Genomic DNA, 17,947 nt, shown 5'->3' on the forward strand with positions numbered 1-17,947 from the left:
ATCCTTTGACCAGTTTTTGATCACTGTGTATGTGGTGTTGGCTCTAGATAGCTTACAGCAGTGTCTTCGTTAGCCTAACGTGAATGCTGCATTGTGGAAAACAATCACACATCAGCTATGTTAGAGGATGAGGTTGCATTTTTGCATTACATCACAGCTAACGTGCTGTTCATTGAATTGAAAGGTATCCAAGCAGATTTTCATTTTCCTGTGGTGGGGGTATATTTTTTCTGAGGTTGGGTCCCCTCTAATGAGTATTACTTTTCATGTTATGAATGCACACCAAAATTCAAGTGTAATATGCTAGTTTCAACTTTGTGAAGAGCAGTTCACCCCATTTGCTCAAGCCCTTTCATGTTTGGTTTACAATTGTCTGGTGGAACAGAAGAAATTCAGTGAAGAACTGAGTGGTAGCTAATCAATGTATAATAGAATGTGGTGTGAAACTACGTAAGTACCAAACAAACCTTTGGGGAGAAAAGTTGAAAATGTCCTGTGAGCAAAAGATCAATGAGCAGGTGGACTTCTTACGAGATACAAAGGAAAAAATAATATCATTAACTATATTATAGTCTTCCTGGAGTGAAATAGGTATTTTGGGAGGAAAATCATGTAGCAGTGTTAAATATGGGTTTATAAATTTAGATGAAGTATTTTTATCTGCTGTTTAATGTCCTTTATTAAACAGCTTTAACATTGTTATCTCTTTAGCGGGGATCATTTGCTTTCAGTTCTATTATGTGAAGTATTGAAGTGTTCCAAACTAGTGATCTGTACCATTAATGTATAACTTCATTTGGGTTTGTTATACTACAGTTACTTGAAGGAATAAAGGCAGCCTTTAGTGTTTGCATGGGTGAAAGTAGCTTTGGTACTCTCTTAAGTACTTGCAAGACAGTACGTAAGTCATATTGAACAGAATGACTGTTTTCATCAGAAGGTTTAATCTGCTTACCGATGCATATAGTTTTGTCCATTTCAAAATGTCAGGCGTGATAATCATTTAGAAGAATTATTCAGTTTTGGAAGTTATTATGTAAACAACTTTTTGGTGTTTTGTAAACTGTCATTTTGCTTTTCAGTGCCTAGATTTCTTAAAATACAAACTTCATAAAACCACATGTAAATAAACTCTTGTCCTTAGATTCTTCAACACTGTGATAATTTCCACTTACACCCTTGTGTGAAGTGTACATCCCCAAACTTGTAGCAGGTTAACTGATTTACTGATAAATCTTTAAAGCTCAGATATAGAGGCAACTTATTTTATTGTGTTACCATGCATCAGCTGAACTGTGATTAATGCTTATATGCATGTTCCAGGCCTGTCACAAATGCAGAGTGAAGTGTGTGTGCTTGAACTTCGTGTATGATCTCATACTTGCATTTTCCCTTGCATTTTCCATGAACTATAAAAATGCACATGGTTTGTTACCATGAGACTGCTCAGATGTGGTAATTTAAGTAATTTATTGGTGTGTTTTAGCCCTTGGTTTAAGTATAACCTGTTTTAACTAGACTAATTTGATCCGCTGTGTAGCTAAAGCATTACAGGCTCTTCTCATGTTGCACAAGGAAAACGGTCTTCAGTTTGTGTATCAAAATTCTTTCTTGCCTGAATTTTGCATGATCTGTTACAATTTGAAAAGAATCCTTTGCTTTCGCTGTATTTTTGTGCTTGTTTTGGAACTCATGTTTTTTAAGAGAGTTCTTAAATTGAAAAGCTTGTTCGTGTCAATACATTGGCAGGATGCATCGAGCACACTTCTGATTCACAGAAGCAAATTGAGTCAGAGCTAGTGGAAAATCAGCCTTTGCTTTCCTTAGTGCCTACAGAAATCTGAAAGCAAACTTCTTCTTGTATTAATCTTGTGAAGTCCTGTTTTTATTTCTGTTCTGTTGGATTAGACAACAACTGGCTGCTTTGACCGGTCTCATGGTAGGGAGCCTTTCATGGAATAGCATTGCTTTTGGTTTTAATAATCTGGATAATTGTGCTCTCCTAGAGTCAAGTTTAAATAAATTGTTCAAGATTTGAAAAATAACTTTTGTATCACATCTTGATTGTATCATACCAGTTGTACCAACTTTGTGCATGTGTCTCCCATCCCATAATGCTCTCTAGCTTAATTTAGGACAGGTATTACCCAGCTCTGATACTGAAAAGGTCGGAGTTTTGGTACTTTCCTGGCCTAATCCTGGGAGGTTTTATTGGCTCTGCAAACTGACATCCACGTCTCTGCACAACACAGTGTGAAGCGTGTCTGGCACTTGGAAATACATCACCTAAGGACAAAGGCACGCTCAGAGTGCACTTAAATTTGCTGCTTTGCTGGCTGGTCCTCAACCAGCTCTTACTTGAAGATTATAAGAAACTTTTAAAAATACTTAGATATTTATTCCTTGCTATGAACTAGGTATTCCTCACCATGGGGAGGAAACTCAGATGAACAAGGTGCTGTGGAATATGTGTTCCTGTTGCAGTGAACTTGTCTGCACATACAATAGCTGTTTCATTGGACTATTTACAGTCTGAAACAGAACTTTCTCCCCTCAAATTGAAGAAAGTTGGTAAATAAATGGGTAGAACTTGTTTCAGAACCTTGGAGCACGTGCAGCTCCCTGTAGAAACTTGCGGTTCCTATCTTGTAAATCTTGGCACAGTTTTAAACATTTTGCTTCATCTGTTCAGATCTGTGGTTACTTAAAGGTGTAAACTGCAGCTACCTTTTTGCTGACCTGTTAAGATTTCTCTGTGGCCATCACTGCATTATCACCAAGATGTCTTTTCAGGTACATAGAAGGGTTTGTGCTCTTAAGAGTAATAGGGTTGTCTTTCTAGAGCTGTGTATTTTATTTGCAGAGAAACACCCTATTAGCTTTCCTGCTGTTCTTTACCGCTGTTAACATGAAGACTGCACCACGAATCCTGTGAAGACACTGTCACTGCCTTTGTTCTATGTAGGGTTTTCCTTTCTCATTTTTAAATTTTTTGTTTGTTTTTTTTGACAGTGTGTCTTGTGACTCTAGTCAGAAGAATTGCTTTTCAGTGGACCATGCTGTATGTTACTTCCATAACTTCGAAGTGATTTAGATAGACATTTGGGTATAGAATTTCAATAGTATGTTGTTAATGTGCAAATAAACTATTTCCTTCGAGGCCTGAAAAACCAGAACAGTGTTTTGAAATTCAGGGGGCACAGTTTCACACTGTGAAATCATACTTAAAATAAATACATTGTTACATTGCATGTATTAAAAGCTTTTTCATCTAAGCTTGAAAATGTCATGCTTTGTGTAGCTTTAGGATACTAAAATGAGCAATTTAGCTTATCCAGAACATGTCATCTTCCTGGCTGGTGGAAAGAAGCAGTTTTGCATTTAATTCATTATTTTATGGGGTTTTTTTAACAACATTGATACAGCTGGAAAATATCTTAATCCCATAAAGTTGAAATAAGAATGAAACACTTTAAGGGCTCAGTCCTTTCGTAGAATTATAGAATCATTTTGGTTGAAAAAGACCTTAGAGATCATCAGGTCCAACCATTCAGCCAGGAGAGGTGTTCAGCTCGTCTTTGAGGTGTGCAATTCTCTGGAACACTTATAGAAGCAGGAATAGAACATTTCAGGAACTACTGGGTTTCGTTTCATGGGGCTGATCACTTAGGAAGCAGCGCAGAAGTGTTTAGGCTATAACTTTGCTTTTCTGGCAATAAAAGTAAAGCTATGAAATAACTAAAACAACGAAGGAAAATATTTATCTGAAAGTAGTGTCCTGGTTGCATTACAGAAACTGCTACTGCAAGCTTTGTGAGCCTCATAAATGAATAATTAAGAGGACAAACATCACCCTAATGTGACCAGTGTGTTGGGTATTTTTAATTAACAATTTAACTTTGTTAAATAACAGCTCAAATCAAGTCAAACCTAATGTGCTCTGGGCATTGACAGATACTTTCTTCCCAGCTCACAGTTCTTAACAGTGGATTTTGTCTTGTGAAGAACAGCAAGAAGTTCTGCAGTCACTGGGAAAACGTGTATAACCCTGTAGGGTGAGCACTGCCCTTGAAACTGTGCACTTGCCTGTTTTGTCCCCATGGGCTAGAGCTCTTAAATCTCGAGGGATGTAGTTTTAGCCTAGAAAACAATTTTAAGTGCTCTGGATGGTTGCCTGTGTAGTTTCTATTTGAACGTGGAGGGAAGCAATTTTTTTATTATTATTTTTGCTTTCCTGGCACAGTCACATCAGGAACCTGATCCAGATTGGTACGGGAGGGTGGAAGCTGATATTATCACTTATGTCAGTCCCCGTGTGTCTTGGTATGTTGTATCTGCTGTTTCTCTGCATTTTTAGTGGTTTTTGGTGTCCATGTAATGTGGGCTTTCCATCTCAATCTTACTCCTCCTTCAGGGAGAATTTTTGTGGGCCGTCAGATCTCACGGTACCCTGAGGTGAACATTAAGTTACTAGAGGTCCTTCTAGCAACTGGCCTGATGTATTTGATCCCCAGATGTTCTTTGTGAGGACAGAAGGTCTACCTGGACTTTACTAACAGGCTTGAAGTCACTTTTGTATTTTGCTGTAGCGACTATTAAGACTACTTTAGAATAATCATGTAAGTAAAAGTTAAAACTTTTTGGGAAATGCAGAGAAATGGTTTGGAATTGTCACTTTTTTAGAGGTCAAAAGAGAAAAAGATTTTAAAATAATTTCTAGAAGAAAACACTTGGCACAGTATAGAAACCTACTATGTATCTGTGGAGTTGGGGTGGGTATTTTGTTGGCTATTTTTGTTTTACTTGGGTGGCAGACCTCACCTAGGTCAAGATGGCAAGGTCCTAGTGATACCTACACCAAAATGACATTGAGCTTTACAGCTGAAATATTAAAAACGTTTGATTGAGCACATTTGTTGGGTGAGTCATGAAGGTTTTCAGTATCAAAGTTGTGCCCTTCTGGCTAGAAGCCAAACTTCATACAAGATGGCGCAGGCAAATTCACTTGGGTGTCATTATAAATTATTTCCAACATGTTAATCAAAACATATATTTAGTTTTGAACAGATGACTGTTATGGAGTGATGGTGGTCTCTTCAGAGCTAAAGTTGTAACTGAGCTTCTGTTAAGTCTCTCATTCCCTTAATCTTGCTAAAAGTAAACCAGTCCACCTAGAACGGCTCATGTGTGGTCCTGTGGCAGAGGAGAACTATTTTAGGATTGGGATGATTATCTTAAAACACCTTGTTAATACTGTTTATTTGAAAAACTTGGGTGGGAAAGGGTAGCTTGTGTCTTTTCTCCAAAATGTTTCCTACCTCAAAATTGTGTGGAGCATAAATTTCAAATCTGGAGGGGTGAAGGTTTTTTAGAATTCATAAATAAGGTTTGATCTCTTTGAGGCTGTTTCTTAGCCGTGGTTTGGGGGTGACTTTTGTTTGGGCCTCTTGTTATTAAAAACCTTTGAAGATCACTAATGCAAAAATTAATGTTGGAGTATGTTTAAAATACTCTGAAGTCCCAGTTTGCAAGAGATCTAGAGTGTAAAGCATGGTAGGGTCTCAGTTTTCTTTATCAGAGTATCTGAGGTTCATAGGTGTATGTGTCCGTGTATCCAGTCTGAGATGTTTTTCCAAAGGTAAGAGACACAAAGTATGTTGCTTTGTAATGAGATGGTTGGGTTCCCCCCACCCACAACTTAGAGGAAATAAATATATGTAAAAGTAAATATATTACACTAAGAATTATATTAATATAAAAGGTATAATTAAAGATTTAGGGTTTTATACAGTACTGCTTTTAATAAATAGCAATACTTTAGCAGTGTACTTCCTGCAATAAATATAAAGATGATCAGACTAGAAGGTTGCATGAGGCACTGAACCTAGAAATCAGGAAGTCTGAGCTAAATTTCTAGCTCTCCATCAGACTTCCTCTTTGGTCCGGGACACATTGTTTTTTCTAACTCGGGCATACTGTATTTAAAAACATAAAAGAAAAAAGTCTCCATTTACGGAATAAGTTCCTTAGAATAGGAACTTCCTATATTAAATCCAGCACTTACTAAAAGGAAAATACAGTCTTTGTGATAGCTTCTGTGTGGGATGATAAACTTTTTTTTTTTTACAGTTTATGAAATCTGTTCAGCTTCTGCTCTGGACGGTGGAACAAAGCTGATCCATTCCTGTCTACAGTGTTCCTCCCATTTAGTTTCTGTGCAGTAACTTTCTGGAGAGAGATTTTTAATATAATAGGACAATATTTTAGTATGGGATAACAGGATTTTTAAAACTTGCTAAATACATAATACCTACACATTTGCACAATAGATAATCTTATATTCTATTAATATGATTAAAGGATCTAATTCCAATGAAAAAGTTACTTTCTCAGTATGATTTTTTTCTTATTTTTGATAGCCCTATAAAAGACATTTAATGAATATACAAACTTCTATTGGTTGTTACATACCCTGCACATCAATAGTTGCGAATTCATTGTTACTGCCTAAAGAGAAACCATGTCTATAAAATTGTTGATGTGGTGTTGGTGTTTGGTGACTGTTCAAAGCTGTTGATCAAACAGGACTGATGTGTTTATACAGGGAAGTTATTGTGATTTTAACTTTTTCTTAGAGGTATTACTGTTAAAATTTTGAGGTTGTTTCTGTTGTGTTGTTCAGGTAGAAGTGACTGAGTTGAACGTGGCCATATGTTGTTGGCGAATGGCTAAAGGAGGCTTTGTAATGCAGTAAGCTTTGGTGTGAGTAGTTTTAGTAAACATTTTGTTACCCCGACGTCCTAGAATTGTGTATTTATTTCACTTTGGATTGAAGCTATTTTAGACTTTAATTTCAAAACATCTCATGAGGATTGATGATGTTTTCCAGACTTAAGGTGTGATGATCTAGTATTGCGTAGATTTCAGTTAGCTACCTGTGCTTTGCTGGCCCTGTGTAGGGAGCATAATAGCTGTTCTGTATGTAAATAGGAGCCCAGCTTCCTCAGCTGAGGCGCTGACTTCAGGCGGGAGTAGGCATGAATCAGTGAACACTGAGTTCAGTGCGAATCCTCGGGAGCTGGATGGGGTCCAGGATGACTGCAGCGCTGGTTGAGAAGAATTTGGGCTAGAGAAAAGGGAAGGCCAATGTTTCAGTCTTCCAGAGTCTCGGCATTTTTACTATGTCAGGAAGTGAGGTCAGGCACAGCCACTGTATACTGTAATTGTTTTCTGGAAGGCTAGTCATTAAGATTTTCTGTTTTTCTTAGAAGCCTTTGTAGTGTGAGGCTGTCAGTGGAAAATACTGCTTTTTTTTTAATATGGTTAACATGATTAACCATATTACATTAGCACAGTGTTTAATTACCCGGGGAACACTTCTCAGTACATATTTGAAATATGAACTGGTTTTATTTAGTTTTTAATGTTATGAAATGACAAAATATTTCAGCTTTTTAGATGTCTGTCTTGAGCAAATAGTCTTTGAAAGCAAAAGCTCAAGCTATTTCTGGTGTAGATTTCTGTTAACTTAGAAATGTGATAGCCACTATTAATTCTTTCAGCTTTGCTAAAACAGTGCTTCAGAAGGTTTGTTTCTGAAATGGTTAGTCCCAGTTATTTATATGGGCTGAATTCATCCTTCGGCTCAAACAAGGTTTGGAAATGACCTTTAGCTGATGATGTCTAATAGAAACCACTGCAAAGAAGTGAATCAGGCCAGAAGTACCCTTGCAAAATGTAACCTTTCTAAAAATTAATCTGTTTAATTCCATACTGACTCAGAAATCTCCAATGCATGGTGACAAAGCTCTAGAAGATACCTCTACAAATTCTGCTCTTGATTCATATATAATGAATCACTAATTCTCAGTATATTCCTTTGCAGCTCTGAAAATAACAATATTTGTCTAGGCTTTAATGCTTGCAGATGGGATTTTTGTTTATTTTTAGTCTAGAATTTAAAATTACGTGTATTAGCTCATCTTTAATGTCAATGCAGCCTGTGAATTCTTAGTGCAAATACTTTTTTTCTTTTTTTTTTTTTTTCGCTCAGACCCCTTGAATAGTTAGTAGTGATGATGAAACACTAGCTGCCAAGAACAGACCATGGAAAGCAGCAGTCTGAGCCTCTGTTACCAAGCATGTGGTAGAAGAAATTAGCCTTAGGGGACCGAGCAGCTTTTTGATGCAGTTCTACCCATGGGTAGGTTGTTCCTTTATGGGCTGTCTACAGCTCACGGTGGATTTGCCTATCCAAGCTGACTTGGTCTGGGGTAAAGCCGAGGGTTCAGAGAACACCCAGCAACAGCGTAGGAGGGAAGCTGTGAGACTTGGTGGGACTTGCGGATGGAGGTGGGTTCAGGATGCTCGAATCTCCTCTCTGCCGGTGCAGTGGTTGCCCTCCATCTTTTCTTGGGAAGCAGCTGCCTTCCTCCCTGGCAGCAGCGTGCTGCATGGCTTACCCTGCCGCTGCCTTCGGGGCCGAGAGTCTGCGGCTGAGCTGGAGGACGGCGGGTTCCTTGCTCCTAGGCTACTGCTAGGAGGCTGTGGGTAATGGCTTTTCAAGATCGATGTCCATTTCTTTGTTTTGTTTTTCAGGAAATTGTGCTGAGTACATAATAACTTTTGGGGAATTTCCTTTTTATTTACCCAAATACCACCTACTTCTTTGAATAAAACAGAGGCTTTCGGGAGGTGAACCTGTTGATACCGCATTCAGAATGAGTCCTTTATTTCCCTTGGAAATTTTTTTACCTGGTAAACTGGGGAGGGGTTGAGTCCCATGCTTGTTTACCGTTAGAGGTACGACCTTTGAGAGCGGCAGTGTCTTTTGCTGCTCTCTTACCAGTATTTTCAAGGAATGAAGCTGTGCTCCAAAAAAACCCCTTGGTTTTTGCAAATCTGTTGGTATGTTGGGGGATGTTCCTCTCTGTCATTAGTGTTCTGCAGCTTGCCACCATCTGAGCCCAGCTGTACAGTGAAATGTTTTGTGTTGTGAGCCAACTGAAACTGCCCAAGAGTTATTAGAACTGTTTCATTTATGCGAGTATTTCTGTTTCCGCTGTCTGTAAGGAGATTCCTGCTAAGACATGAAATCTTACTTACTGGTTTTGGAGATTTGTTTCCTAATGCTCCAAGTATTAAGTTATTTCTCTGAAAGATGTGAAGTTACAGCACTAAGCAGGTGGAACATATGTGTGTGTAGGTGTAAATGTAAATACTGCCTGTGTCATTAGGCAGTAGATTAAGGATTCTAAAAACCATGTGGATGTTGGTGCTGTGCCCTGCAATTTGTACTAACTAGACTGTGCTGCTCACTAATACAGACAAAGCCTCAGAGAATTATACTCAGCCAATGTAGGAGGCTAGTATAGAAACTTTGAATGTTTATTTAAAATTGCAGGTGGTATTGGGACTTGTTTCAGAACATGTTTTTCTGCAGCTGGTTATTTTGGTTAGTTGAACGTTTGAGTGCAAATGTAGGTGCTTTATGGTAAAGGGATTTCCCCTTCATGTTCAGTGCTAATTTCTGTCATCTTTGAGGTTCTTAGATGAAAGAAATTGAGACTATAAGCATATATAAAATATTTTCAATCTGCTTGTGTACACTGTATTCCTATTAATAGCTCCTTAAGACTTAGATCTAACCTCTAAAGCTCTAAAAATGAGACATGTAGTGGAAGAAACTTCTGCCTTAATTTTAACATGTGTTACCATGCAGGTATTTTTAAGTGGAATAGTTATATACAATCAGATGAATTTGTTTCCCTGGCAGAGGTAATTCAAAATCTGACAAATAAGATGGAAGATTATTTTATTAGTGAAATAAATAACATGCTAAGGTAGCTAAGTATATTTAGGACAAACCTGATACAAATTTAATCTTTGGAGTTTGTGTCTAGCCCTTGCACCTGTGCAGTCATATTTGGCCTCTTAAAATTGTAACTGGAGCACACCCAGAAAACAATTGGTATGCAAAATGAGCTGGTTTCTTTGGCAGCCTTGGGTATTTTGTTATGTGGTGTTTTTTGGCAGTGTGATAGTATCAATAATTTTGAGATGCTTTTGCAAATAAGAGGGGATGTGGTTTTTACCAATGGATGCTACCAGCCTCTGTAACTTGCGATGGTAATACACGAGAAATCCTTGTAATCTCAGCTTTTATTACAGATCCTTTCTGAACAAAATGAGTTAACACCAGAAGAAATTGTAACAGTCATGCTATGATATTTCCCCCACTGTGGCTAATCTGCTGAAGATTCAGTTCCACAAGTACACAATTAATCAGGAGTTTTCCTTTTTTTTTTTTCCCCCAAACACTGTCATTTCTGTACTGGATATAGAGAAGTGAACAAGGGGATGGGGAAATGTTTTTTTGTTTTAACTTTGCTTTTTAATTTAATGAATTGGACTATCCAAACTGCATTTTGTCTTCTGTATGGGTTTATAGGAGGTAATGGGAAGGGAGAAGGAAATGTCAGCATTTCCTGTATCCTGTTATCTTGTGCTTTTTATGGTTGCTGAATTAACTATACGCTGAAAATTCACTAACATTTGGATTGTATTTTGACTTCTCACAATTACAGGTGATTTACTAAAGCCCAAAACTATACGGCACTTTTCCGTATGCAATTCTCCATGGTACTCACTTGAAGACTTAGTACAAAGTACTCTCTACTCTCTTGTGTTGCCTTAAGCCTTCTTTTCACTGTCAGACCTCTGTACTGATGACATGTTGCAGCACTGAAGAAACTGCACAGTTTAGGATTTCTTTTGATCATCACAAGGACTGACATGTACATGTAGTATGTGAATTCTTTGGCCTAAAACCTGGGTCATGGATTCTGGAGTACAGGCAATTTAGAAATTGTAACTACAAATATAGGAATAAAGTGCTGCATAAGTGTAAAATACACTACTGTGTAATTGCTTCATTTAATGAACTGATTTCATCACTTCTGGCATGTGAAATTAAATATGCATGATACATATTTAGGAAGCATTTTTTGGAGGAAGGATATGTATTGCTTAAATGCTGTACTTAAAGTGAAAAGTCAGATAATGTGTTAGACTACTTGAGTGTACTCCATTGTGAAGGACTCTGTTAGATGACGTAGAGTGGTTTGGGTTGGAAAGGACCTTAAAGATCACAGGTGATGCTCCATGCTTTTAAGGCTGTCAGTTTGCACAAGTCTTTAAATGTGTGGTGAAGCTAAAGTGGATGTTTTATTGTAACTTTGTCTCCAATTAAAGTCAGTTTTTTTGACTTTATTTGAAAATTGATTATTTGAAAATGTTTGAGGGAGAGTTGTGGAGTGTTGAAGTCTGGTATTTTCCTATGGATTTTTCAGATGTTCTTGAATCGCTATCATTAAAGGATTCAGTTAATATCATAGTGCAAGTGTTTGCTTTGTGGAGAAGAAGGAGGGGGAAAAAAAAAAAAAGACCTGAAGGCACTGCGGTATTTTTCTTCTGAAATACTGGTACCAAGTTTGGCAAATGAAGTAGAGAATTATTTGGGGGAGGGGAGAGACGTATCTAATATTGTCACTCTCTTTTTGTTTTAGCAGGTGGTTACTGTGAGCAGTTGTCAATGAATAGTTTTCAGACATGATGGCCGACCAGCCGCCTCCATTAGAAGCTACGCCTATATTGAATGAAGTGCCACTTCTACCTCATATGGTTAATGGGGACAGCATACAGCAGGCAAGTAAATTTGTTGCACTTTTGCACAAGTCATGTAATACTGTGCCAGCGGTGCTAGTAGGGAGGTTGACATTCAAGCATACTGTAGAAAACAGAACAGATAGAAAAACTATTTGTTGTACAACTCATGATGGTGGGAAGAGGAGGAGCCTGAAATAAAGCAACTACGATACTGATTTGCAATGTTAGAAAAGCATATGGTTCTCGGCCCTGATATCATCAGTAAAATAGAAGTGCAAATATATGGAGGAAGAAAATCAACATTAATATAGTGGAAATGTGAGAAGATTACAGATTAAAAGGAATATTTGTTACACACACGTTTTTAAGTGCTTTAAAATTGAACTAAAAATCAATAAAAGGAAAAAAATAGGGATTTAATAAAGCACTAAGGTTTTGAAAGCTTTTCTGAAGCTCATGTGAAATAATCAATAAAGATTTGCAGGTGGTTGCAGTGCTCAAAACCAAGAAGTCTGTTGCAAGGAAATGAGAGGAAAGACCTTGGCTTCATGATATTAAGTATCTTCATTAATAATTACAGTGCAGTGGTGAAACTTGAGATATTGAGTTGAAACTTTAGAATTTTACTGGACACAACTCTTCAGAAGTACCTAGTATGATTAGAAGCACAGACAGAAGTGAAAGCAAAACAGTTCGAGTCACAAGCTTATATAAATTGTGAGTAAACTTGAAGTGTATTTACCATTTGGCAGTGGAAGCCAAGTGCCTTGTACTACAAATGCTGAGATAGCTTCCCATCATTCAGAGGCTTTCAGCGCACTCAGAAATATTACAGGCATCCAGACATTTTAACACTGGTTCTTGATTTTAAGAAGCATCTTCCCCCTGCACTAGCAGCTACAAACATGACAGATCCTGGTAGGAGAGAGTGAGTTTGTTGATTTTAAATAGCAAAGCGGCTGTTTGTTGGCTGGCTGCGATTAGGCCTGGGTGCTAGGTACTCTGATCAGGGCTCCCTTTCCCACAAAAGGTTGAACCAGATGATCTCTCTAGGTCCTTTCCAACCCAGGCTGTTCTAGGAGTCTGTAATAACAAAACATAAATTTGAAGGCTTTATGTGCCTGGAGTTAAATAATCATTTTGTTGAAGCAAGGGACAGAAGTGCCCATCGCTTTAATCTGATCAGCGTCTAACTTCAATTAGTTTGACTAATTGAAAAAAACTTCAAGCGTTTGACACTAATTGAAATAGGAATTAAGGGGTTAATCCAGATGGGAAAGTTGCATAAAAGTTTCTGGAGGATAACTGTCATACAAAATGATTATGAAGGGTAACAGTGAAGACCTTGGCATGTTTGAATGTACAGTGGATAAACAAGGTACAGCAAAATAGTCGTGAATTGAGGATCTGATTGACCCTAAAGCTGGTTTTAAATAAGATACCATTTACTTTGTAATTGTTACAGATTGAGAAGGAGAAGTCTGCATTGTTTCAGTTCTGGTATACTTGGAAAAATAGGCTTTATTTTAAAAAAGTGTACTTTTTTTTTTCCCCCCCCTTTTTTTTTTTCTCAGACTCTGGAGATAAAAGTACAACGTAGATGTAGTTTGGAATAAGTAAAGCTACAGAGTCTCTGAGCTATTTCTGAAGTTCTCGCATTAGCAACATGAAATTTTAGACACTGACCAGCTGTGAGGCTACTCAGTAGGTAGTGTTTCATGTTACACAAGGAAAAGAGATCCAAGTAGATCTAATTGGATACCATCTCCGTAGCTGTATTTGTATAGCATGTATAGATCAGGGTGTAAAATACTGGCGTGTATGGAATGACTCAAAAGGTGACAGTCATTGAAATTTTCAGAACGTAGTGGAGACTGTTTGCCAATTTAGGTGAGGTTAAAAAAAAAAAACACAGTTGTATCTTGGACATGCATGGGAAAATGGCATTTGAAGAGTAGACTTGAAGACTTGTAATTGAATTATATTGAAAGTAACTAATAAGTCTTTCTAATGAAAACTCTTCACGGGACCAGGAAAGTGATTTTATGTTAATGTGCCAACATTTCTCATTCTAACATGTCTGTATGTAAACAACAATGTTGTGCTGCCATCCGTGTCATGTTGCCATCCTTCAGCGGCTTAGTGAATACACTTGCTGCTCATTTGTGGCACTTTCCTCTAGAGAGGCTTTTGAGCCACAGTCTCTTCACATTTGCAAGTTTGCTTTTAAATAGAGTATTAACTTAGAAGCTTTATTTATGCAGATGAATTTTAATTATTTTGCTGCCAATGCTGTTGAGGGTAGGCTAATTGTAGAGTATTGTACAGTGGTTTTGTTTTCAGAAAAACTTGTGCTGTTCGGCCAATCACTTTGAACAGTCAGATGCAGCACCCACTTTGTTAGTTTCATTTCACATAAAATGTGGGTTGGAAGTTTTCTGGAAAGGTTTCTTGTTCTGAAAAAACCTTCAGCAATGGTAAGTGTGTGAGTAAGGGATAAAAGCAAAACACTGACCAGTGCTTTGAAATAGCTTTCAAACTGTGTTGATTGTACTAGTTGTGAGATGGTTGCAGGGACACCTGAAGGCATTAACAGATCTGTGACTCCTAGCACCAGTCTGTCCTCTAACTTGGCTTAGATTGACTCATTAGAAACACTCAAGCTTCCTTGAGTGAAATTTTCCTTGGTGGAAGGTAGATGGAACTGCGTTTGTTTCATTAATTATAGTGAGTCATTCCTATAACACATTGCCCCATGCATTCCTGAAATTCCAGTCTCTGAATGGCTCTACAGCCCTGTGATTACACCAGTTACTTATGATCCTTTTCACTGAGTTCAGTTAATAGTTTCCTGAACTGTTTCTGAGAACTTCAGTTAATTGAAACCTGTTCTGAAGATCTGACACGGTCAGAGGCCCTGAATTTCTAAAAGAATCACTTTCCTGTCTCTGAATTTTTTTGCCCTCGAAGATGAGGCTTGCTGTGAGGTTTAATACCTGCCTCCTCTGCCTACTGTTGTTTGCAACAGACAACCTAGCAGCCGTTTGCAGCAGACCTCATCTTTCCTGCTTTTTTGTGCTCTGGCAAACCCCCAGCCCCTTATTGTCAGTCGTCTTTAAACAATTAACATCGCTAATCTCTCTTTTTCTCCTTGAAATTCAGTGGCATAAATTTACTTTATAAGTATCTGAAAGGACAGATCTGCTTAAATTTCAGTGCTTTAATTATGCCATTTTTAAAAGTATTCTCTGACATCTGTCTTTCTCTAGAGTTGTAATAAATACTGCTGACTGGCTGGATGGCCTTTTCAGGGGGTTTTGGAGTTTTACTGATGTCCAGAAGCAACTTGTCTACCTAAAGTAAAACTCCTGTCTTGTGAACTCACTGGAGCAGGGTCTGTGTTCATAATGCTTCTGCATCCCCTGTTAAAAAATAAAAGCTAAGATTAATATAGCAATATGTAAAAGCAGCAAAATGAGTGTTAAACACCATCTATCAGTCTGCTCCTTTGAGTCTTGCTTTACACACAGGAGTTTAAATGGAACAGATCGGCGCAACCCTCACTCTCGTTCTGTGCAGAGGCTGCACACTCAAGAGCAGAGGGAGACAGAAGCAGGAGGCATAGGCTGTAACTTCAGGAAACGTGGGTATGCTCGTGCTGACTCCTTTACATGTTAGCAGGAGAAGAAATGTGCTTTAGTTGAGGCCAGCATAAGCTACTTGGCAAAGTCTTTGGAAAAGAGTGGGCAGTGAAGCTGGTCAAAATGCAGAGGCTGAATGAGGGGCCACAAGATCTCTCTAAGTCTCATTCTTTTCAGTCATCTGTTTATGACCAATACAGTAGAATTGAGGTGTACTTCATAAATCTGCAGCTGATACGAAGTGGGAGGAATTGCAAGCGTCTTGGAAGCCTGAAATTATTTTGATTACTAGAAAGATAATCTAGAAAATTAGCAACAGGTCCTGTATTTGGGTAGAGTAGTCAGCTTATCATAAGGAATATCTCGTTGGTAGTGGTCCTTAAGAAAAAGGTCTGCCAAGGGATGGGTAAAGACTGCAAGTGGAAGTCATCGGTGTTGCACTGTTTCCAAAAAAAGGCAGATAAAAATCCCCCAAAATTTATATACAGTGTATGTCACCTAAATCACAGGAAACAATCTTTCCTTTACTGATGTTTTATTCTTTATTTCTTTGGTGGTTAAGACATGGAGTAAGGGTTCAGGTTGAAGCAGGGAATGTTGAAGTTAGATGATAAAATCTGTAACGTTGAGGATAGTGAAACAGTGCTGCAGATGCCTGGGGAGTTTATGGAGCTTCGTCATTGGAGATACAGCAGCACAAAATAGACGGGTTTATTCATTAACATCATGTGTAGTTCATTTTTACCAGGAGTTGGATGACTAGGTAATCTCTTTGGGTCGCATCTACCTGATGTAATTGTGATTCCATGAATAGTATAAAAATATTTTATAAAAATAGAATGAAAGAAAATTATACTTTTTGAGTTTTGTAACTAGTTTTACAAATGTATTTTATTTTGGTGTTTACATTGGCCTTCTTTATGTGCTAGCTGTCACCAGGGTGGAATTTGACTGTGTAACTGTGCGGTTCTGACATGGCCAAACCCCTCATTTTACCTAAGAATTAGACCTGTCCCTATGTCATATTGTGGAATCTCACTACAAAATTCTTGTAGTAAAGTTGTCATGTTAGAATAAAACTGAAGCACAGCTGCCATTATTTTACAGTAAGACTGAAGCATGTGCTGTGGGATGGAATGAGGTGATGGTTTGTGTTACCCAGCACAAGGGAAATGGTGCTGTACCCTGCCTGAGGAATAATTCTGGCAGGTGTCTACGTTGATCTGTGCGAAAGTGCATGCCGTCTCTTTCAAATTGACCTGCAGAATCTCACTGTTGGTTGTATTTCTTTAGCTACAGGATTACACAAGTATGTGAGAAAATACACCTGATCTTTCAGGAGTTGTAGAGTAGAGGTGGTAGGAGTGACCTGCTTTATCACCTCTTCTACCCTCTTTCCATCCCCAAAGGACTGCACACTTCATTAAGTTACTTGATGGCACCGTAAAATATATCATCAAAATACATACCAGCATGCTTTCAATGAAAAAATATGGCTGAGTTTTGCACAAAGGATCTTTTTTCTTTCCTTTTCATTTGTTTGTGTGTGTAGTCATGATTCTGTCAGTTTAGCCCTGCAACTGAAATAATCTCAGGCAAAGCTTGGAAAGCAAAGTGGATCTTAAGGTATGTATTGCTTCAGTAAAAGAAGAAAAAGCAGTGTGAAAACATTGAAAATAAAAGCTTAGTTAATTATTTCAGTTGTATCAAGGGAAGCACTTCTGGTAGTAATCAGACTGATTAAGCAACACTAATGATTTTATGTCAAAAGTATGAAGAAATTTCGTTGTACCTATCAGTGTTTCTCATCGTGCTTTTTTACTCTTTTAAGGTTACCAGAGCTATATTGTTTTAATCTAATGTGGGTATAAGGTAGACACGGGGGTTTTGCACACACCCCCAGGTAATTTCTAAAATTAAAAAAACCAAACAAACAAACAAACCCCCAAAAAACCCACCACCTCTTCTGTGTTTTGTTTTCTACAGGTTATTCTTGTACAGGTAAACCCAGGTGAAACATTTACAATTACAACTGAAGATGGACACATTCAATGTATTCAAGGTAAAGGAAAAACTGAAGTACTGAATCCAAATATCTTGATTTTGCGAATATCACAGAATTACTACCATAATTTGTTTCTGTAATGTCAAATGTGTTTTTATATGTTCTGCAATGTAATAAATCAGATTTTTCAGTTTGTACTTAAAGCACAAATGAGCACTGGGAAATTGCCAAGATCCCCTGCGTCTCTGTAGTCTTTGCTAATTTATAAAAGGCTGGCATCTCAACTGTTTTTGTAACGATCCTTGAATAACTGTCTTCTCAGAATCTTATCACGTGAGTGTGCATGGGATTTAGTCCACACTAATCTAAACAACTTTAATAGACGCTGTGCGACCTCACTTTACTGTAAGGTAGTGGCATTAGCGGTCTGCTGATTTTGTGGGAAGCATTGCTACCCTCTGTGTGTGGCTGCAAACTACTTTTTACCTTCTGGGTAAGTTACAGAACTGCAAATCTGAGTCGGATCAAAATATCTCCTGTAAGTCAAATTGAATTTATCAGTACTTCCATTTTTGGAATATTTTTCATCTTTCCAAATGATATTATATAAAACGTGTCCATTCTGCTTTCATCA

General features: G+C 37.9%; 1 protein-coding gene across 5 annotated transcripts in view; it reads left to right on the plus strand.

Annotated features, from left to right (window-relative positions):
- Nucleotides 1-17,947, plus strand: part of LOC101916786 (fibronectin type-III domain-containing protein 3a-like) — a 232,835-nt gene that overhangs the window by 190,018 nt on the left and 24,870 nt on the right. For 3 of the 5 annotated variants that reach the window (XM_055817765.1, XM_055817763.1, XM_055817767.1), the window contains exons 3-4: nt 11,568-11,706; nt 17,295-17,370. In XM_055817765.1, coding sequence (XP_055673740.1) covers nt 11,611-11,706; nt 17,295-17,370 — 172 coding nt within the window. In that variant the 5' untranslated portion in view covers nt 11,568-11,610. The remainder of the gene's footprint in view (nt 1-11,567; nt 11,707-17,294; nt 17,371-17,947) is intronic. The other 2 variants (XM_055817766.1, XM_055817764.1) reach the window with 1 other exon arrangement.

This window comes from Falco peregrinus, chromosome 13 (assembly GCF_023634155.1).
Source record: "Falco peregrinus isolate bFalPer1 chromosome 13, bFalPer1.pri, whole genome shotgun sequence".
NCBI classification, from domain to species: domain Eukaryota; kingdom Metazoa; phylum Chordata; class Aves; order Falconiformes; family Falconidae; genus Falco; species Falco peregrinus.